This window comes from Pteronotus mesoamericanus, unplaced genomic scaffold (assembly GCF_021234165.1).
Source record: "Pteronotus mesoamericanus isolate MK-2021 breed Mesoamerican mustached bat unplaced genomic scaffold, CSHL_Meso_final contig_2, whole genome shotgun sequence".
Taxonomy (NCBI): Eukaryota; Metazoa; Chordata; class Mammalia; order Chiroptera; family Mormoopidae; genus Pteronotus; species Pteronotus mesoamericanus.
The window spans coordinates 31,703,477-31,725,789 of NW_026555084.1; the positions used below are offsets into that span (position 1 = coordinate 31,703,477).

The 22,313-nt window shown below is 45.2% G+C and overlaps 1 protein-coding gene across 2 annotated transcripts in view; it reads left to right on the forward strand.

Moving 5' to 3' along the window:
• FAF2 (Fas associated factor family member 2) overlaps positions 1–22,313 on the forward strand; it is a 54,304-nt gene that overhangs the window by 24,211 nt on the left and 7,780 nt on the right. For both annotated transcript variants that reach the window (XM_054568528.1, XM_054568529.1), the window contains 7 exons: positions 9,159–9,227; positions 13,919–14,053; positions 15,559–15,635; positions 18,262–18,400; positions 19,980–20,065; positions 20,160–20,251; positions 21,870–22,047. In XM_054568528.1, the coding sequence (XP_054424503.1) occupies positions 9,159–9,227; positions 13,919–14,053; positions 15,559–15,635; positions 18,262–18,400; positions 19,980–20,065; positions 20,160–20,251; positions 21,870–22,047 (776 nt within the window). The remainder of the gene's footprint in view (positions 1–9,158; positions 9,228–13,918; positions 14,054–15,558; positions 15,636–18,261; positions 18,401–19,979; positions 20,066–20,159; positions 20,252–21,869; positions 22,048–22,313) is intronic.

The window sequence follows — 22,313 nt, forward strand, 5'->3', positions numbered from 1 at the left end:
ATTTTAACTGAACCCTGAGAAGGAAAAATCCTAAATACAGAGAAACTTTATAAGTAGAAATGTTCATCAAAGTAGCGTTTTAACACGGAAAAATCAGAAGCACTTGTAACATTTATATATAAATCATTTTAGCCGACTGGAATATTACATAACCAGTAAGATGCTTATAAAGACCAGTGCATAAGGGAGTGCTTGATATACTAAGAATGCTCAAAACTGTACACACCTGGGAGAGAGGGTCTCCCAGAGAAGAGAAAGAGCTCCCAACCCTTGACCGTGTAGCGATGTGGAGAGATGGGTTCCCAAGCTCAGAGAGAAAACGCCGGGAGAGTCAGAAAGCAGAGGTAAACGGATTCTTAAGGTGCTTACCGTCTGGAAAGGAAAAAAGCAAAGCCTAATAAGCAGTTTCCCCTAGAATTAAAACAAAACAAAACAAAACACAGTTTGGAGCCCTGACTGGCCTTGCTCAGTGGGCTGGGTGTCATCCCGCAGACCTCTGCAAACCCAGTGGTCGCCGGTCCATTCCCCGTCAGGGCACATGGCTGGCAGGTCCCCAGCTGGGGGCACGTGAGAGGCAGCCAGTCAATGTTTCTCTCCCTCTCTTCCTCCCTTTCCTTTTCTCTAAAAATAAATAAAATCTTTTCCAAAAAATCAAATATTTTTCCTCTTTTAAAGTTTGGAAAGGAGGTTGAATCAGCATCCTAAATCCTTTTCTTGGAGTATGGGGGCTAGAAGGAAGTACACTAAAATGTAAACCAGTTGTATTGGGTTAGCCAAAAAAGTCCATTTAGCTTTTTCCCGTAAAATAAAAGACACGTTTTTCATTTTCACCAATAACTTTACTGATTTGGGTGTTTTGCATATCTCGGCTATCTCCCCCGTGGTATAAAGCTGATTGTTCTCAGTGACTGTCTCATTGGATCGCTATGTTCAGCTGGTCTACCTGACCATGGAGCATCATCCAGCGAGAAATCTCCAGCCGGAAACTTCACAAACCACTTGGACACATTCAATCAGTCACAGCATCTTCTCCATGCACTGCCCCCTTTTTTGTGTGTTTCAGTTATGTTTTTACCTTTCTTGAAATAGCATACTGTGCCAAAAATGTTGCTAATTTTCTTCCATTAATATTAAAATGGCTGCACAAAAATTCACCAATTTCTGTAAGTTTTCTTAATGCACGCTGACATGACAGCTGTCACAATACAATCTAACAAAATTGTTTCGGATGAAGTTAAAGACAACTAAGCGCTACTGGAGCCATCTTATCCAAAAAAAAAAAAGAAAGAAAGAAAAAAAAATTTTTTTGGCCAACCCATAGTGGCTTGAGACCACAAGGAAACCTCCCCCTTCCCTAGTTTTTCTTTAGGTTTAAACTTTCTTTACCTAATATATGCTAGGTTTAGAAAAAAACCAACACAAAAATTAAAGCCTAAGTAGCCAACCCAATCAGAGTTATGAGTGCAGCTGTTTTGAGACAGAGCCAGGTGAGTGGCGTGGCTTTCGTGTGGCCCTTTGGGCGGCCCCGGCCGTCCCACGGCTGGTGGGGAGGTCACGTGGCCTGTTCCCACTCGGGGTGTTCCGCGTTATAATAGAATAAACACGACTGTGCTCACCCCCCGCCCCCCAATCTTTTAAAATACTTTCTTTTACCAGAAATAAATTTTTCTCACAGAGATAAAATTATTTCAACAGGTTTTCTCATTCCATTTGCTTAAGCCGATGAATCCATCCGCATGTTTTCCCACCCCGGCATGTTTAACTGTCGGCCGACGCTGTGGGCTCTGCCGTTGGAGCGCAGCCCAGACCCGCCCTGGTCTCCCCGCTGCCGCCCTCCTGCTGTCGGCTGCCTTCCCTTCCCTTTGCTCTTCCTCTGTCTCCTTGCTCATTTCTTGCTCTCTTTCATGATAATTCCTTACACACCTGCCAGGCTGACTTAAAAAAAAAAAAATTCATGGTCATGACATCTGTAATAGTGTCAAGGATAAAAATAAAGTTAAAAAAAAATAGAAACATGCACCAAAAATTAAAATAAAAATCTCATGATTGCGACCCCTCTGCTGCACTTAGAATGAAGGCCCCGGGTCTGTGATTCCCCGCCCGGGCGGTGCGTGGGGACGCTGGCGACGCCTGCGTCCTGGGAGAGGGCCTCCTGCGCCTCCTGTGCCTCGGGACAGTCTGATCGCAGTGCTCAGCGTGGGGGCCTGGACAGCTGTGGCTCCCTCAGGTGCCTCTGGTGCACCGTTGGGTTGAGAAGCACCAGCCCGGGGGGGGGTGGCTGTTTTCTTCCTGCCCGCTGCTCGCACCCATCCACCAGCTCGCCCGGCTTGGTCTGTCTCAGAAGGAGCCCCTCCCTCGAAGTTGTGGCCTCTTCACTTTTTAAATAAACTTTTTATTTTAGAATACAGATTTACAAAAAAGTTACAAAAATAGCACACAGACTTCCCCTATACCCTGCACTCAGTGTTCCCTATTAACATACTACAGTATTGGTTTGGTGCTTTTGTCACAATGAACCAATGTTGATACATTATTATTAACTAGAGGTCCTTCTTTACGCAGACTTCCTCTGTGTTTACTTGGTGTCCTTTTTCTGGTCCGGGACACCATGGTGCCTTTAGTAGCCAAGGCTCCGTAGGCCCCCTGGCTGTGGCGGTCCCTCTGCCTCCCTTGTTTCTGATGAGCTGGGCAGTCGTCGGGGGTGCCAGTCGGGTGTTTTCGAGAACGCCTGTCAGCTGGCATTTGTGTGATGTTTTTCTCATGATTCGGCCGGGGAGATGGTTTTTTGGGAGGAGGACCACAGAGGGAAAGTGCTTTTACATCTTACCAAAGATGGGGACCTCCATTGGCATGACTTGCCACTGTTGCTGTCGACTTTGATCGCCGGGCAGAGGCGGTGTTTGTCAGGTCTCTGCACTGTAAACGTAAACAGTGTGGACCAGTGGGTGTTCATGTACTGGGATTGTAATTCATCACCACCCTGTTATTGTGGGGTTTTGAACACTTCTTTCTGGCACAAGATTCTTCGTGCTCATCTTGAATAGTTCCTGCCCCAGTCCTAGAATTGGCTACTTCTCCCTGATCCTGGTTTCATTTTTTCAACAATGCTATGAAAAACAGATCTGGGCGTTATGTGTGTTTGTCACGCATTACGTGTTGTTTTATAAGCCCTCAGCCGACAGCAAGGACATGGGTGTGTGTATACTAAGCTCACTGGTCCTATATGTAACCATTTATGTTAAGCTAAACATGTTCACCGAGATGTCTCCAGCCCGAGTGCATCACCGCACGGATCATCCTGGCCGCCTCCCCTGGGCGCCTGTGACGTCCCGCAGTGAGGAGACCGGCTCCCATCATCCGATCACTTAATTGTTCATTCCCTGTAGGTGGATACATACAGTGGTTTGCAGATTAACACGTGGGAAACAAGCTTACAAACTTGAGAACAGTGCTTATGTGCAGTTCCTTTGGCTTGTATCCTTACAAACGCCACTCCTTCCCAAGTCACTTAGGCCCGGAGCCCCGCCGCTGCCTTTAGTGAGGCTGTTTTGCGTATTTGTAATACAACTAGGTTCCTCTCTGACCGTCTGCCTGGGATCATGAGTTTCCAAATGATTTTTAAAATTTATATACAAGGTTCACTGTGTTGTAAAGTTGGGTGGATTTTTAACAAATGCATGGTACAATATATCCATTTGTCTAGAGTTTTTGCATTTTTGTCTTTCTGTCTCAGATACTCTTCCAGTGTATTTTCCAGTGGCCACACCCTTGTCATCAGCTCGATCTCTGCTGAGATGTTTTCTCCTTGGAGAGGCCTGCCTTGAGCACCCAATCCAAAGGAACCCCTCATTTGCTCCTGGGTGTGTGGCTTATTTTGGTCAGTCTCTCTCTAGTAGGATACAAACTTAATGAGAGCAGGGACTGTATCTGTTCCCTGGATATGTCGAATACTGGGTCAGTGGGTGTTTGTTGGCACATTCCTAGAGCGTGCTGAATGCTCAGCAGTGACGGAAAGCAGGCTTGTTCAGTCGGGCTTCCAGCTCGCCCTGAATCGCGGCTTACCCAAGGGCTTTGCTTTCAAATTCGGTTAAGTATTTCAGTATATTGAAGATGTGCAATTGCCCTGATCCCTCCTACAGTGGTAATATCTTTTTTTTTTTTTAAGTTTTTTCTTTTTAAATAAAGGACTTGTAATCTCTTGTCCTACATAAAATTGTACAATACCATAGATTTCGTAGCCTGGCTGTGTATTAGAATCAGCTGTGAAGCTTTAAAGAAAACACTAATCCCCAGCTCTCTCCCAGACTGACTGATTTCCAGGAAGATTGTACAAACTTGTCTTTTTTTTTTTTTTTTCATTTTTATTAAATTTATTGAGGTGATACTGGATAATAAGTTTATATAGGTTTTCAGGTGTACAGTTCTGTAATACATCGTCTGTATATTGCATTGTGCATTTACCACCTGAAGACAGTTCTCCTTCCTTCACCGTGTGTTTGACCCCCCCCCCCCTTACCCCCCACCTCTGGAAACCAGCATGCTGTGTCTGTCAGTTTTTGTCTGTCTTGTTTGTTAATTTGTTGCTTTTAGTTTTTTATCCCACCTATCAGCAGTTCTTGACTTTTCCTCTCTCGACTTACTTGCTTAGCATGATATTCTCAAGGTCGATCTATGTCATCGCAAATGGCAATATTTCATCTCTTCTTAGAGCTGAGCAGTGTTCCATTGTGTACATGTGCCACCTCTTCTTGTCCAGCCATCTGTCAGAGGCTCTTCAGTTGTTTCAGTGTCTTGGCCACTGTGAATAATGCCGCAGTGAACACAGGGGTGCTTCTGTCTTTGCAAAAAAGTGTGTTCAAGTTTTTCGGGTGGATACGCGGCAGAGGGTTGCTTGGTCATATGGTAACTGCTAATTACGGTAATTCTGAAAGTTTTTGGAGGAGCTCCACACGGGTTTCCGTTGCGGCCGTACCAGTTGCGCTTCCCGCCCGTCATGCGTGAGGGTTCATTTTTCTCCACAAGCTCTCGCACACTTGGTGTTGCCCGTCTTGTGGATGACGCCATTCTAACAGGTGTGAGGTGGTAGCTCATTGTAGTTTTGATTTACATTTCTCTGATAGCTAGTGAAGTTGAGCATCTTTTCATATGTCTGTTGGCCTTTTGCTTGTTTTCTTGGGAGAAGTGTTTTTTCAGATCCTCTGCCCATTTTGGATTGTTGGGGTTTTTTTGTTAAGTTGTATGAGTTCTTTATCTATTTTGGATATTAACTCCTTATCTGAGATACTGGTTGCTAACATTTTCTCCCATTAGGTCGGATGCTGTTTTGTTTTGCTGATGGGGTTTTGGGGGTTTTTTCTTCATTTTTGGGGCTTTTTTTTTGCTTTTTAGTTTGATATAGACCCATTTATTCATTTTTGCTTTTGCTTCTCTAAGATCAAATTCACAAAATCTTCCCTAAGACCAAGGTCCATAAGTTTAGTACCTGTGTTTTCTTCTTACCTGTTTTATTATTTCAGGTCTTATATTTAGGTCTTTGATCCACTTGGAGTTAATTTTTGTACATGGTGACAAATAGTCTAGTTTCATTCTTTTGCGTGTGGCTTTGTAATTTCCCGAGCACCATTTATTTTTAGATTTTATTTATTTTTAGAGAGAGGGGGAAGAAGGGAGAAAAGAAGGAGAGAAACAACGAATGGTTGCCTCTCACACACCCCCCAGCTGGGGACCTGGTCTATAACCCAGGCATGTGCCGGGACTGGGAATTGAACCAGCGACCTTTCAGTTCACAAGCCAGCTCTCAGTCCACTGAGCCACACCATCCAGGGCCCAGCACCATTTGCTGAGAGGCTTCCTCTGCCCCCCATTGTATCTTTTTGGCTCCTTTGTCAAAAATTATTTCCCTGTATACATGTGGGTTTATTTCTGGGCTCTCAATTCTGTTCCATTGGTCTGTGTGTCTGTTCTTCTGCCAATACCATGTTGCTTTGAAGTATAATTTGAGGTCAGGGAGTGTGATACCTCTGTCTTTGTTCTTTTTTTCTAAGATGGCTTCGTTCTTTTTTCTGTGATTGCTTTGGCTGTTCAGAGGTTTTTTGGCAAATTTGTTTTTATTTTTTTAATAGGTTTTTTTTAAAGACTTTACTCATTTATCTTAGACAGAGGGGAAGGTAGGGAGAATGAAAGGCAGAGAATGTGTTGTTGCCACTAATGTGCCCCCTTCTGGGGACCTGGCTTGCAACCTAGGCATGTGCCCTGGGGAATCGAACCGATGACCTTTTGGTTCGCAGGCTGGCACTCACTCCATTGAGCCATAGCAGGGAGGGCACAAATTTGTATGTTTAAGAGCCAGCTTAGCATTAGTAAGAACATTTGGAGTTTAAAAAAGCCAGGGTGTTAATGTACAATGAAATTTCGTGAAAATGTATAGAGGATTTCAGTTCATACCTACAACATTTGAGGCTTATGCAGAAAGGTCCTTTGAACTTGGACTAACTTTTTCTGCAACTTTTTAAGCCCTTACTGTGTGCCAGGTACTGTGGAGCATTCTGTAGACGAGGCACGGTCGCTCTCCAGGAGCCTGCCTGTGTTCTCTGTCTGGGAACGCAGCAGAATGAGTGTAACAGTCATAGTAGAAAGTAGAAAATAATAGGTGCGTAAGAAAGGTAGAGCCCTGGCTGGTGTGGCTCAGTGGATTGAGTGCCGGCCTGCAAACCAAGGGGTTGCTGGTTCGATTCCCAATCAGGGCACATGCCTGGGTTGTGGGCCAGGTCCTCAGTTGGGGCAAGTGAGAGGCAACCATACGCTGATGTTTCTCTCCCTCTGTCTGCCTTCCCCCTTCTCTAAATAAATAAATAAAAAAAAATCTTTTTAAAAAAAGGTAGAAAACAATTTTGGTATTTAAAGACAGAACGGTCGTTCACACTCTGAGAAGAGGTGTGTTCAGACAGCCAGTCCTCTGCAGCGGGCTGAAAGCAAATGGAAGCTGAGGGGGCGGCTACAAGCCAGAGGCAGCAGCCGCCCTAGTGAGAGGCCTGGACCGTCAGAGCCAGCAAAGCCAGTGGTTCTCTTAGCAGAGCTCGGGGGTTCTCAGCAGAGCTTTTCAATTTCAGTAGGAAATTTTTACATCAGTTTAAACAACCGCAAAAAAGCTATTAGTGAAGTTTATTATTACCTCTGGTGTGATTGTCAAAAATAAACAATAGCCAACCTAAAGAATTCAGACCTCACTTTTTGCTTTGTTCTCTTAAGCTCTGGAAAGGATACCCAGTTCAAATCAAATCCCCGTTTTGCACATAAGGGAAGCTAAAATCCAGAGGTTAGACGTGTCCATGGCCTCAGGCAAAAATCTCGGTCTCCTGACTCATCAGTGGTGTCACCACATTCTTGTCAGGTTGAGATCAGCCTCTTTCTCCTGTTGCTCACTGGTGGTGCAGAGGGATTCTTGAGGATGGAGACGGTTACAGTAGTCATCTCTAAGTCTCTTGGACATTGTAAGGGAGAGACAATAACAATAGACATTTTTTGCATGAAAGCATGTGTGGATGAACTTGGGTTTTGTATTAGACCTTGAAGGAAGGCAAGGATTTAGCCCTATGGAAAGTCTGGTTATTTAGACACCAGCAGGAACTGTTAGATTTGTTGAATGTTGGGCACATAAAGGGAACTAGTGAGAAAATAATATAGAAAGCTAGGTTGGGGCCACATTACAGGAACACCTGAATGTCAACTGGAGGATTTTGGAATTTATTATCCATTCAACTGAAAGGTTTTGAGCAGAGGAGTCTCTCTCTCTCTCTCTCTCTCTCTCTCTCTCTCTCTCCCCCCCACACACACACACACACGCACACACACACACTCTAGGAGGAAGACAGAATAATTATTTTGATAATTCACTTGCGATCTTATAAAAGCTTGATTAAAGATGCTGGCTTGCCCTGGCTGGTGTTGCTCAGTGGATTGAGGACCGGCCTGCAAACCAGGGTGCAGATTCAGTTCCCAGCCAGGGCACATACCTGGGTTGCGGGCCAGGTCCTCTCAGTTGGCAAATGAACGATGTATCTCTCGCCATGTTTCTCTCTCTCTCCCCCCCCCCCCTTCCCTTTCCCTCTCTCTAAGAAAAAAAAAATCTTTATAAAAAGGTGGTGGCTGTGGGGATGGAAATGTGGTTAAGATGTACTACAGAGAACAGTCAGAGCTTGATTAGTGCTGAAGTGTGGAGTTAAGGGATAGAACTCAAAGATGAGGCTGAGATTCCAGATGCCATCTTAGTCTGTATATTTTGGAGGGCGGTTGTGCGTTAGCACATATAGGGATTTTAATGATACATATGCTTGAGGTGCTGATGCCAGATTTGGTGGAAATATTAAATAGGCTGTTGAAAAAGTGCTCCTAAACTTCAAAAAAAAGATGGTGGGTGCAGGAGTTACGTTAGGGATCATCTGAGTAGAAAGGGTGGTTGAAGGCTGAGGATTAAATGAGATTGCCAGGGAGAGAGGTGTAGAGTCAAAAACCGAGGGCACTTCCTCAGGGAACTTCCTGTGTTAACAGGGAAGCAAGAAGAGGAGCCAGAAAAGGAGCTTGGGTCTGACACGAAGTGCAACCTGGGAAAGAGTCCAAGGAGAAGGGAGTAGAGAAAGTACTTATTGTAGGGAAGCATCTGAATTACAGGCTCCTTTTAACAAAAAGTTGTACGCAGTTCATATTGTAAGTTAGGTTATATGCCAATAGGTAAAACAATGCAAGTTAATGAAAGTCTTTCTGTTTTGCAGGAAACTTGCATTATAATATCATTATGTATTATAGACAGAATATTATTTAGCATTGAAGAATATTTTGCTGGTACTGGAGGTTGAAGAAATCTATAATTTTTTAAACATGAATTTGAGAGGAGAATATTAATTTCAATCAGTCTTAATTGAAAACCTTGAAGTTGTGAAAGACAAGAATTTTCATTTTTTTGTTCTATGGGAGTACTCTGTTCTAGAACTGATTGGATAAATTCTGAATAGTGAAATTTTACCACACTTGACCAGCTATCTTCAACACTTCTCAGTGTCTTTTCCCAGAAGTATTCCTAAGTATTCTTTCAGGGATGAAAATATCTACAGATGTACTGTTGGTTTTTCCCTAAGTAACTTTTTTGTTTTTGTCCTTTTCAGGACCTGACTGGCATAGAATCTATGGATCAATGTCGTCATACCTTGGAACAGCATAACTGGAACATAGAGGTAAAACAGGATTTATTCCGAGCTTATTTCTTTTTCCATGGTCTGATAATGATTCAAAGACATGTAATTTTCCACAACAGGAATCTTTCCTCTCAGTAGATTTGTTTTTCAGATTTACAGCTCTTTAGGTCTTTAAAAATGAATATGTGTTAAAGGTGAAGGTTTATAATCAAAATTTATACAGTAAAATCATAGAAAAGATAGTAACCAAATTCCTCAATATTTAGTGCATCTTTTTTTTTGTTTGTTTGTTTGTTTTGAGAGAGAGAGGAAGGGGGGGAGAGAGAGAGAGGGAGAACAACAGCAGTACGTGGTTGCCTCTTGTGGACCCCTTACTGCAACCCGGGCATGTGCCCAAGACTGAGAATCGAACTGGCGACCCTTTGGTTCCCAGGCTGGCACTCAATCCCCAGAGCCAGGGCTTTTTTTTTTAAAGATTGTTTGTTTGTTTGTTTGTTTAAGAGAAGGGAAGGTAGGGAGGGAGAGAAATATCAATGTGTGGTTGTATCTTGTGCGTCCCCTACTGGGGACCTGGCCTGCAACCTAGGCATATGCCCTACACTGGGAATCGAACCAGCGACCCTTTGGTTCACAGGCTGGTGCTCAGTCTACTGAGCCACACCATCTAGGGCGAGAAAACTGTTTTTTACACACACACACACACACCCCACACCCACCCACCCACCTATGTATATTTGGTTGTAATCACACATCCATGTATATTTGGTTGTAACCAGATACCTTAATGTAAACTTTTGTTTTTTTACAGATTTTATAGTATGTTCTTTTGAATTTTCTAGGTATTTGCATCATCTGAAATGCAGTGATTTTTTTTTCAGTATATGGATCTTCTGTTTTTTTCATTTGATTATTGATTAACTAGAAATTCAGAACAATGTCAATTAATATGGGTGATAGTAAAATTTTGTTCTCATTAAAATGTCTTGTATGTTTTCTTGTCACTGATGTTGGTGGTGGTTTTGCAGTAGATCCACTAGAGTGTAAGCTTCATGTGAACAGAGATTTTTTTTTTTTTCTTTCCGGTTTTGCTAACTGGTGTATTCCCAGGATCTAAATGAACTAATCCTAATATCTCATAAACTCTCAGTAAATGTCTGTTGACAGTTCATTCATTTGTGTCATATTAATAGTTTGGATATATCAAGAGTGGATGTTGAATTTTATCAAACACCCTTTGATCTCTGTTGAAATTACTGTTTTGATTATGGTATGTTACCTGAATAGGGTGCTGGATTTCTGAAAATAACTTACATTCCCACGTGGTAGTTATTCAGCACCTGTTTTTGAGCAATTAAATTTTAGGTTCTGGCATCATACCGGTGAATGAGACTAAGTCCCTACTCTCATGGAACTTAATTCTAGGTAATTTCAATTTGTGATAAATGCTTGATATTTTACAGCTTGGTTAGTTTTACTCTTTTTTACATTTAAGACTGAATTCTAGTTTGATTCATTAATATTCCCCAAGTGATTTATTTATTTATTGGTTTATAATTATGATACACTGTCAACCATTCTTGAACATGCAGTGACTTGCAGAAATATTAAGTGCGTGTGTATGTGCACCCCACACAGGCAAAGAAGTCCAAAAAGCATGTAGAGGAAAAGGTTCCCGTAATCCCACCACTCATCGATAGCTAGTGTTAATTTTTCTTTTTCTTATTTGCCAGCGTTAAATTTTAGTGTATATTCTTCATACTTTTTTTGTTTGTTTATATATAATTTTCTTTTTTATACAGGTGGGATCATGCTCTATCTACAGTTTTTTTCACTTTATTAGTCTATTTTAGTAACTCATAAAAATAATATTCAAGCCCGGCTGGTGTCACCCAGTGGATTGAGTGACGGCCTGTGAAGCAGAGGGTGGCCAGTTCAGTTCCCCATCAGGGCACAGCCTGGGTTGCAGGCCAGGTCCCCAGTAGGGGGCGTGTGAGACACAACCACACATCGATGTGTGTCTCCCTCTTTTTCTTCCTCCCTTGCCCGTTCTCTAAAAATAAATAAATAAAATCTTTACAATAAATAATACTTAATACATGAAAACAATTATAGGATTTTTTTAAAGTTTATGGTTGTTTTTTATGAAAAACGTTTGGTCTAGGACTGATTTCTAAGGCAGCATCTTGGGTTTCCATAAAAACAAAAGTTTCTGTTTTAGAAGAGGGAATATCAGTAGGAAGACCAGAATCTTCTATTTCTAAGTGCAGAATTTCAGTTTTAAAACGTTTAAACAAAACATAAGATGAAATATGACTACCGCTATTTCTCAGTCCTACGTCCACAGCATAGCAGTATTTACAATTTCTTTTAATTTTTTCCAGATAAATTTATGCCTGTTTAAAAAATACATGTGTTTTTCCCTAAATAAACCAGAGATTATTAAATTTTGAATGTCATTCTTTACACTTAAGAATTATTGAGAACTTCCAAAGAACTTTTATTTATATGGATTAAGTATATTGCTATTTATTACCATATTACAAACTAAAACTGAAATTTTTGTTAAAGTATATTTTTAAAATAAACTCTTACATTAACAGATTTTTGCAAATGTCTTTCATGTGTGGCATAAAAGAAAAGAGCAGGATTTTCATATCCAACTCTGCCTTTAATCTGTTGTGATAGTTTTAGTTGAAGTATGTGAAGAAAATCTGGCTTCACCCTCATACATAGTTGGAAATGGGAGGAGTCTTTTATTTTATTTAAAGATGTTATTTATTTTTCAGAAAGAGAGGAAGGGGGGTGGGGAGAAAAACCGATCAGTTGCCTCTCACGTGCCTGCAGCCCAGACATGTGCCCTGACCAGAAATCGAACCCACAACCCGTTGGTTCCCAGGCCAGAGCTCAGTCTGCTGAGCCACCTCAGCCAGGGCTAGGAGGAGTATTTTAATAGCCTTTTCAGATAACTCTGGATAGTCTTTGATACTGTAGTAGTTTCTTAAAGGTTAGTTGCACTTCGGAATTTGAAACTCTATCAAGGAACTTCGATCATCTTTTACTTCAGGTCTGGCTGGTCTTTCTTGTACTTTGAAAGGATCTCTTACCAATGCATGGTTTTGTAACTTTATGCATTGGTTATTTGGAAAATAATGGTTCACTGAATTATTACAGATCTTCCGAATGTCGATGCATTTTACTACATAATTCGTTACTTGCCCCACCAAACTCATCAGAGAAGCTTTTATTTTATTTTTTTTAAGATTTTATTCATTTAGAATCCATCAAACCCTGTACTCGTTGCATTTTGATGAGAGAAAGATGTTTCGGCACTCAGCACCCCTCTCTCGCGATGAAACAGGCGCCCCTGTCAGCCTCACATAGCGCGAGCAGTCCGCGCTCCGCGGTTTGGCACTCGCTGTGTGTCCCAGAACGAGGTAATGACGCGTGCCGAGGTGCCGCTTAGTGCAGCTGTGGGCTTCCACTGTGGTCCTTTTCATGGGGACATGCGGTTGTTGAGAGCCTGTTCTTGCACCACTGGCTTGTCCCTTAATACTCGAAAACAGAACTATAGGACTACTTGGAGTCGGCCACACTGTGAGTGTAAAGCCAAGGTTAGAGGGCACACAAGTCCTCCAAAAGAGCACCCCGACTCAGGCAGCATCTGCAAGTTCAGGGGGTCCCCCATTCCTGTCTCATTGCTGATAATGCACTAGAAGAGCTCACTGAAAGCTCTTACACTTACAGTTACGGTTTATTACAGGGAAAGGATGTGGATGAAAGTCAGCTAAAGAAAGAGACCCATATGGTAGTCTCACGCTCCTCTCTCACAGTATGAGGACACATTGCCTCTGGTGTAGATGTGAGGGTTTGCAGTAAGTGTTGCCCGCCAGGGAAGCTCACCTCAGCTTCAGCACCCAGAGCTGTACAGGCACGTTGATTTGATTGGTTGCCTGCGTGATTGAACTCAGTCTCCAGGCTGACTGATGCTGCATTATCCAAAGTCCCCACTCTAAATCACGTGGTTCCGTTTTTCTGGGGTGCCCAGATCCACTCTAAGGTTCAGTGTAGAATCACTTTTACCAGGTATGATGTAGATTATCTCCAAAGAAGCCAAAGGCAAAGACAAAACTTTTCTTCGGTTAAGGCCAATTTTTCAGTACACTGGGACAAGTGTTCACTTTCAGGGGCAGAATGAAGAAGGCAGATTTTTTCACTGAGTATCACCTGACAGCCAGGAATTGTATTCGGATTGTTATGTATGGTCATCTCATTAAATTTTCAAGTCAACCATGAAAAATATTGCTCTTTCATTTTGCGTGTAAGGAAACAGGCTCATAAGCTGGGCACCTTTTTTGAGCCGTGGAGCTGGGCTTCGGCTGAGTTTCTCTGCTCCAGAGCCAAGCGGTCGGACGGCTCCAGTGCACAGCCCCGGGGCGCTGTCCCGCTGCCGCTGCCGCTGCTGCTAAGCGCCTGTGTCCCACCCGCCCTCGGTAACAGGCGCCATCCGGGCAGAAGCAGTGTGCCTGCTGCCTAACTGGGACTTCCGGACAAGCGCCTTGTACTCCTCTTGGGTGTGAATTCGGGAGCCCTCGCCCACAGGCCTCCCTCCAGAGCGAGTTACAAGTCCTTCTCAGGTCACCTGTTTTATAACACCAGGCCACTGTTGCCTCATCTCTTCTTAGTGGGTCTGAGCATCACTGAAATTCTTTCTACTCTTTTTTTCTTCTCAGGCTGCTGTACAGGACAGATTGAATGAGCAAGAGGGTGTACCAAGTGTTTTCAACCCCCCTCCATCTCGACCGCTGCAGGTGAACACAGCAGACCACAGGATCTACAGCTATGTTGTCTCAAGACCACAACCAAGGGCAAGTTACTTCATAACTGGGACTCCCCCTGTACTTATAAGTCCATTCACTTGGTTATGTTGACCTCTGTATGATAGGAGCACACGAAATATTCAGAATGTATAGCTAGACCTGGCGCCTTGGTAGATTTATTGGGTTTATTATTTTCCTTAATTCTTCAATGAATTAACATAGTAATTAATATAGTAACTACTCATTTTTCGGGGAGGGAGGTCGTTCTTTGCCAGTTATTTGAAGCATTTTCTGCACCCTGTTTTGAGTACACAGTAGTTGTATTTACATGTCTAAAAATGTTTGCTGCATGTTTACAAGACCTTCCTGTTTTAAGTTAGAATGTTTGCTGAGTTCTTTGTTGCTTCTTTTTACTTAATTTTAAGCTAATTCTAGGGAAATAGTTGGAATCTGTGTTGGGAGCCTTAGCCATGTCTTTGAAATTAGTCTTAAAGGGCTAGGAGCAAGGAAGCGGTGCAGTGAAATTCAACGGGCATTTAAGAGCACTCCGGGGTACCTGGTATTTGGCTGCTGGGGATCCAGAGATGCGTGAAGAGGGGACCTCACGTTGCTCACAGTGTCCTTACGGCGGTCAGATGGTCATACCGATAGTGAGCTCCAGGGAACTTTTTAGAGTTTCTCTTAATTCTTGGGGTTACACTCACCTGTTAGACTTGGATTTAGAATTCCAAGAAAGCACTCCCTTTAACTTTGCAACTGTTAGAATTTCCTTCATCATTACACCTTTTTGTGGAGTACTCGACAGTGTTTTTAAATGGAGTTCCCAAGCAGTCATTTGGGGGTATTCTGAAGTAGAAGGGCAGATTCCTATAGCATATTGTATATGCCCGTGTTTCCGGGTTGGCTTTGGGCTCCTCGGTATTTGGAGCCCTGGTGTCAGCCCTGAGGCTCCAGAGCTCCCTGCTGCGGGCACGGGCGGGACCCGGACTAACGCAGTGTGGTGCGGAAGCGGTGCATCCTAAACCGGAGCGCTGTCGCCACATAAACTAGTTAATAGCAGCAGCAGCAATAATCAACATTGTTAAAATAGTAATTAGCATTATTACTAAGATTAGCAGCTATATGGAGATTTATAATTGTGGTTAATATAATTGTCAATTATATACACATGTCCAACGTAGTAATAGTGCTTATCTTCCTTGCTGTTTCTGTATACCATATTTTAATGTACAAATCTGAAAAAAGGGAAGAATGAATAGTTATGATTTGGGGAGGGAAACTTGCAGTTGAGCTTGAAAACTAACGTAAGTAGCTATAGAGAAAAATGTTGAAGCAGATTTAATATGAAAATTGTGTGATAAAACAAAAATACGACAGTATCAGATGAAAGGAGAGCAAAGGCGGTGGGCCATTAAGAACGGAGAGAGGCGGCAGGAGGAGGGAGCCGAGCTGCAGGAGGCGTCGCGCGGGGGATGAAGTAGGAGCGGAGCAGGCCATTCGTAAGGCAGGAGGGAATGAGTGAATGGTATTTAACTCTGTTTTTGGAATTTCAGGGGCTGCTCGGATGGGGTTATTACTTGATAATGCTTCCATTCCGGTTTACCTATTACACAATACTTGATATATTTAGGTACGTACCTTTGTATTTCTGTGTTAGTAGCAACAGGGTAGACTTTGAAGCTGAAACCCAGACCAGAATAAGGTTTATGCCTTGTCAGTATTGACTTGCCGATCTGTCATCAGATTGAGTACTCTTCCCAACCAGTCTTTTTACATAGCATGAAAATATTTTAAATTACTCAGACAAAACAACAGATGTGGTCAAATGAAATTGTTTTAAAGTAATCCTGCGTGTCATTTTCAAGAATCAGCTTGCCCATGTTTCTCACCCCCCGCCCTCCTCCCACCGTGCTTGTCCCCTCGCCCCCCCCCCGCCCCGCCCTTAGCCCTCACACCCCTTCCTTTCTGACCCCCGTTGCCTCCCAGCTTCACACTCCTGGTGACTCTCACCGGGAGCCATCTGTGACTCCGTCTGACTGCTGATAATCCCAGCCAGCTCTCCTGCCCTGAGATGATTCGGTTCCCTCCGGGCGCTTTCAGGAGTCTCACCTCTGCAGACACTCCCGTAGGAGCGCCTCTGCCCGGCGACCCACAGACCCACAGGTTGCGGGTGCTGCAGCCTTTCCCTGTGCGCACCCCGTGCTTCGCCCCTTCACCTTTCGTCTCACTTCCTTTACATACCCTTTCGAGAGCTCAGCCCTGGAAGCTGCACAGGGGTCAGATTGTCCAGGGGGTCCCATCTGCTGGCACATCAGGCTTGGGCTGTGGGGTCTAGGGCGCAGAGTAGTAGATGAGCCCCCACCTTGGCTTTAGGGGCCTGAAATGTTTATGGGCATCCAGGCTGAGAGCGCCTGAACCTGTGGTCTGGGCCTTGCACACAGTGCAGCTGGTTCCCCCCTCAAATGCGGGAGAGCCTCTGCCTTGCTCGGGGAGCAGAGGCCTGAGGAGAGGGCCCAGAGGCCGCCCCGACACAGGGTCAGATGGCAGCCCGGCCCCGGCGCGGACCCGGCTGTGTGGCGGTTCAGGATGCTGCCCACTTGATGGCTCCCTCGCTTTGGCAGAGCTCTCACCTGTCAGCAGGAAGCCCGTTAGCACGCCTTCCATCCATGCCTCACTGAAGGGTGGGCTTGTGAAGTCTGGGGTGACGTCTCTGCTGGGTTTTGTTTTTTTTTTTTAACCTAATTGTTCTAAATTATGTGGGCCAGGGATACATTGTAATGAGAACAAAAAAGTTAAAGGTTTAGCCGTTCATTCATCAAAGTAAAACTTAAAGACTAATAAAATAATCCTAAAATACTTAATTTCAAATAAAGTTATCATACATGCATCATCTAAAGGGATTCTACCCACATACACAGCTTCTTTTTTAAATTAGATCTATTGGGGTGACATTGGTTAAAAAGACTCTGTAAGTTTCACGTGTACCATTCAATAATACGTTATCTGTATATTGCATTGTGTGCCACCCAAAGTTTAGTGTCCTTGCCATTTATTTGACCCTACACAACTTTGTACATTTGTTTTTAATTTGCTCTGGAATGTTTGTGTCAATCAGTTTGACTTTATTAGGAGAAATTCCAAGTGAAATTGTATGCACACAGGAAATTTGAAGGGATGAGGAACTGGAATTGGCTTAAGGTTTGGTAAGGCAAGTGTTATAGTTTAGCCACCTCAAGCATTTGAATATTGTTTGTTTTCCTTGGAAAAAAATATGCATGGCATGTTTTACTAATTTTAACGCAACCGTGTCATCCAGGCAACTGGTTTAATGTTCCCCAGCACAGTGACCTGTTGAGCCCCCGCCCCGTTGCCTACTGTGGAGACCCAGAGCATAGATAAGTGTGCTGTGCACACATGATGAGGTGGGCTCTGCAGAAGCAGACGGGTGGCACCTTCCTTAACCTCACCATGGCTGCCAGGTCTCCAAACCTGCCGCGCCCTTGGGTCGGTCGTGTGATTCCCTCCCTGGGCGCCATCAGCCGTGAACCATCAGGCGGAATTTACTTGCCTCTTTGAAGAGCAAGTAAGTCATGACTGCAAGTTTGGGTTTCAGGTTCTGTCCGTAATTAGAGGAGCTTGAGAGTATGCACGAAAAATTCAAAATTCCAGGAGGACGGAAAGGGAGAGGCAAGTAGGAAAACCAGAAAGAGACCGCTGTGTCCTGGCCAGCGCCGTCCAGCAGAACTTTCTGCCATGGAGGAAACGTTCTATCACTGCACCGTCTGGTGTGGCCATCACTGTCCACCTGTGGCTGCTGGGCACTTAGTGTGACTGCAGTGACTGCCTTTTTTATTGCACTTCATTTAATTGAGTTTACATAGTCACATGGCTCCCGGATTAGGCAGTGCCCTTCCAGAGAGTCTGGGAACACAGCCTGACCCGTGTTCTTTTTGGATACTGCGTCTCCCCTTCCCAATTCTTCTAGCCCTACATTTTCTGCAAAAAGCACTCAGGATTTGTTTAGGCCAGTGTTGAAATTGATAACCCTCGTAGTTCGCCTTCTTCTCGAATAGGAGATGGAACAACACTGGCTGCTCGGCAGCCTTTGAGCCGGGCTGTCCTCTCGGGTGTGACGGTCCTCCCCCCAGACCGCCCGCCCCCTTGCGGCCATGCCGGGACGGGAACCTCTGCAGACGGCCCGCTCCATGTGCACGACAGTAAGCTGATTCATGTGATATTTATTCCTTCCTCCCCAGGTTTGCTCTTCGTTTTATACGGCCTGACCCTCGCAGCCGGGTCACTGACCCCGTTGGGGACATTGTTTCATTTATGCATTCTTTTGAAGAGAAATATGGGAGGGCACACCCTGTCTTCTACCAGGGAACGTACAGCCAGGTCAGTGCCACCAACGATGTAGATGCCAATTTGTTGATACGATTCTGTCCACAAAGGAGAGGATAGCCCAGCACTGATCATGCCAGTCTCGCCAAGAAACCCTGAATCGCTCCTCACTGCTCACGGGGGAGGAGACCGGGCCCTTTAGCCAGGCCGCCCTGGTCTAATCCCCGCCTCCCTGTGAGGTCTTCCCTGCGTCACTCGTTTCCCAGTACCCAGGTGCCAGCCGCCCGTTTTCTGAACAGATTCTGCACTGTCCCCTCCTGCCTTTGCTTTGGCCGCTTCCTCTGCCCGCAGCGCCGCCCTCCCAGTTTTGCTCGTTAGAGCCTTGCCCATCCTTCCACCCGCTCACGTCGCCCCTCCGTAGGCCCTTTCCTTGTCATTGCGCCCCACCTGGCCCGCCTTGCAGTTTACAGTAGCAGTCATTCCTTCTGTGCTTTCATAGCGCTGATTCATTTACTCTCGTAGTGATCTCACGTTCTTCTCTATATTTTGGTTGGTTGTGTCTGTGTCTCCTCTCCTGTGCTGGACGACAAGACCCTTGAAGGCAAAGCCTGAGTCGTCTTTGATCCCTCACCATAATAAGCTGAATAAGGCCACGCATCTCATTAGCCTAAGCCACACTGACCTTCACTTGTTATCGTGGGGTGAAAAGTGCAAGCTCTCTGGGTGTTGAGCATATCTCTAGATTGTTGGAGAAAATGTGGAAATAACACTGTGGGCATAGGCCAAAGGGTGGTCATATTCTGCATCCACCAGGATTCCTAACTCTGTCAAGAGAAAAAGAGAAATGCTCACTTTCACCTCCTGCTTTGATTCTTTCCCATCTGCTTTTTCTCACGGCCACTCTCCCTCCCCGGCTGCTCCCACCCCACTCAGCAAGCGTGAAGCACCTACTCTGTGCGAGGCGCGGTGCTCAGGGCTGGAGATGCTGAGTGGGACGGCGCCTCTCTGTGCTGTGATGCTGAGGGTAGCCCACCAGAGCTCATTCCAGAAGTCTTAATTGAATTGAAATGGGCTCAGGGTTATGCAAATACAAAAGCACACACAGGAACCCTGAACACTGTGGCCTTGTCTTTGAAGACCCCTTAAAACCAAGCTCTTTAGGATGCCTCTGGGTCCTGCCGCCCTCCATCCTACTCGGTAAAGGGCCTGGGGTCACCTTCGCAGCCTTTTCTCACTTAGGAGGCTGTCAGAGCTGTAAAGTGGCAACGTTCTCACTTCCTTTTTCACGTGGCCAGCCACTCTGCCTGTCTCACCTTCCTTTAGGCTGGGAAGAGCTGACCTCAGTGGTTTGTCAGGGGCTTGTACTTGTCAGCCCGTGCACGCTCATGTGCCTGCCACAGTTTCGGTCCTGCCAGCACTGAAATGTTTCCCGTCAAGCTTGTTGGCCTGGGCCTTGGTAGGGAGAGGAGCTCCAGGGTGTGAAGGCGGGGGCCTAGCTCTGCCTCCGCCTCCTTGCTCACCTGAGTGCCTCATTTCTCCTTTTGCTCCTAAATGTACCCGTTAGGACCCTTTGCCTAGTGAAACGCCCAGAGCACAGTCATCATGATAATTCGTGACCCTCTGTGTCCCACAGGCTCTTAACGATGCCAAGCGGGAGCTTCGCTTTCTTTTGGTTTATCTTCACGGGGACGACCACCAGGACTCCGACGAGTTCTGTCGGTAAGCGGGGTGGTGGTTTTCTCTCTCACCTGACCTCACCTGCTGAGAGTTCGCGTCCGCGCTCTTCTCACGTGCTTTTCGTCCCTCTCCACAGCAACACCCTCTGTGCCCCTGAAGTGATCTCTCTCATAAACACCAGGATGCTCTTCTGGGCGTGCTCCACAAACAAGCCCGAGGGATATAGGGGTAAGTGGTGGCTCTCCTTCCTCATCGTGACTGTTGGGACGTCTCAGGAATAATCTGGAAAGACGGGCACTTATTGCACGATTAATCTGTGGCAGACACGGTGTCGGTTGCTGTTTCTGCGTCATCTCCTCTAACCCTCCGCGCAGCCCCAAGAGGCTGGGCGGCGGTTCCTCCGCGTCACGGGGCAGGGAGCGGGCTCAGAGAGCCTCAGCCTGGCCCGGGTTGCCCAGGGGGCAAGCTTTGGAGCCCGCCCAGGCCTTGCAGACTATGGCCCATTCGTTTTATTTATTGATTTATTTTTTAAATTAAAAAAATGTTTTTTCAGTTACAGTTGACATTTACTATGACATTGTTTTAGGTATACAGCATAGCGGTTAAATGTGTGTGTAACTTGTGCACGCTGGGAGGGACCCTCCCAATCAGCCCGGATCCGCCTGGCACATGCAGTGCTGTGATTGGCAGTGTTCCCTGTGCCCCGCTCTGCCTTCCTGGGACTGTTTCATAACTGCCAGTTGGTACTGCTTGATCCCTTCACTTTTTTTCACCCAGCCCCCCAGCCTAGCTCTTTCTTTACAGTTAACCCTTGCCAGAGCTGTTTTATTCTTAAAAACACCCAGTCCTGGCCAGCAGCTTGCCTTGAATCTTAATGGGCGTCTTACTGAAGGTTTATTCTCATCATCAGTAATTTTAATAGAGCTTCTTGCACAATGAGTTAGTTATTTGAGTACCTTGAGTGCTGATAAGGATTCAGGAAGTTCAGCTCTTTGCTGACAACTCTTACCTAGTTTTAAAAGTCAGTATGAGATACAAAGACTTACAGTGAAGAAAAACGGAGTTACGTTGCAGCTACTTCCATTCAGCAACTTTCGAGTGTGTGTACCAGCCGCTGTGCTAGATCCGGAGAACCAAAGAGGCAGCGGATGTGTTGCCTGCTGCTGAGTTCCCGCAGCCTGCCTTCGCTGTTCTCATTTGGCTTTGGGGTAGTAGGTGGCGGATAGAAGGAGATAAGGATTTTTTTAATAGAAATTTATAAACTCTCTTCTTTCAAACTGTAAGGAAATCAGAGGTAAAACTTTGTTGTGGTAAAGTCTTGGTTATTTAGAGACCTACTTTTTAGATGCCTTTGAAACAGCAAAGCTAGCTCTTTTTTTGTGGGCAAAAAGAAGACCTGGCGAAAGGAGGGGACTGGGTAGGAGCACGGGGAGACAGGAGGCGGCGGTGCTGGGGGTCAGCACCAGCCGATGGCCAAGACCCGCAGCCTTGTTCCCTGCTGGCCGGGTCCCTTCCGCTTCCGCAGGGAAGGGTTACGCTAAGCAGAGACATGGTCCTTGACATCCGCCGGCTTCCCTAGCGTCATCATGACAACCACACCCCCACCAGAGGAGCCTCTTCTATTCTAATATAACTACCTGGGAGAACGGACACAAATGTGTAAGAACAACAACAACAAAAGATGAAGGAACTAAGAGGGAAAAGAGGCAGAGAGTAAATGAAATCCCCCCTTCTTTTCCCAGCAGCTGGGAGTAAAGCAGTTCTCTCTTGCTTGTTGCAGAAAGTCTTGAGTTGATCTGTTTTTTCCAAAGTCCTGCTCTTGACGGTGGGGTCGTCTTCCTGTCAGTTTCACAGGCTTTACGAGAGAACACCTATCCGTTCCTGGCCATGATTATGCTGAAGGACCGGAGGATGACTGTGGTGGGCCGGCTGGAAGGCCTCATTCAGCCTGATGACCTCATCAATCAGCTGACGTTCATCATGGATGCCAACCAGACTTACCTGGTGTCGGAGCGCCTGGAGAGGTATGGGGTGTTCCTCTCGCACTGAGAGCACCCAGCTCACCTTGGGCTCCGCAGATCATGGCTTCTCTCTCTCCGCAACTTTAAAAGCTTTATCCATTTAGTGTTAAAATATTTACGTATTTTGACATAAATAACTGCTCCATCAGATCACCTCTTCTTAGCGATATGAATCAAAATACAAATAGGGCTCTGTGCTCCAGCGTATATATATATTGCGTCATTTAGAGTAGCAGAACCTTGCTTATAAAGAGCTGACATGTAAAAAA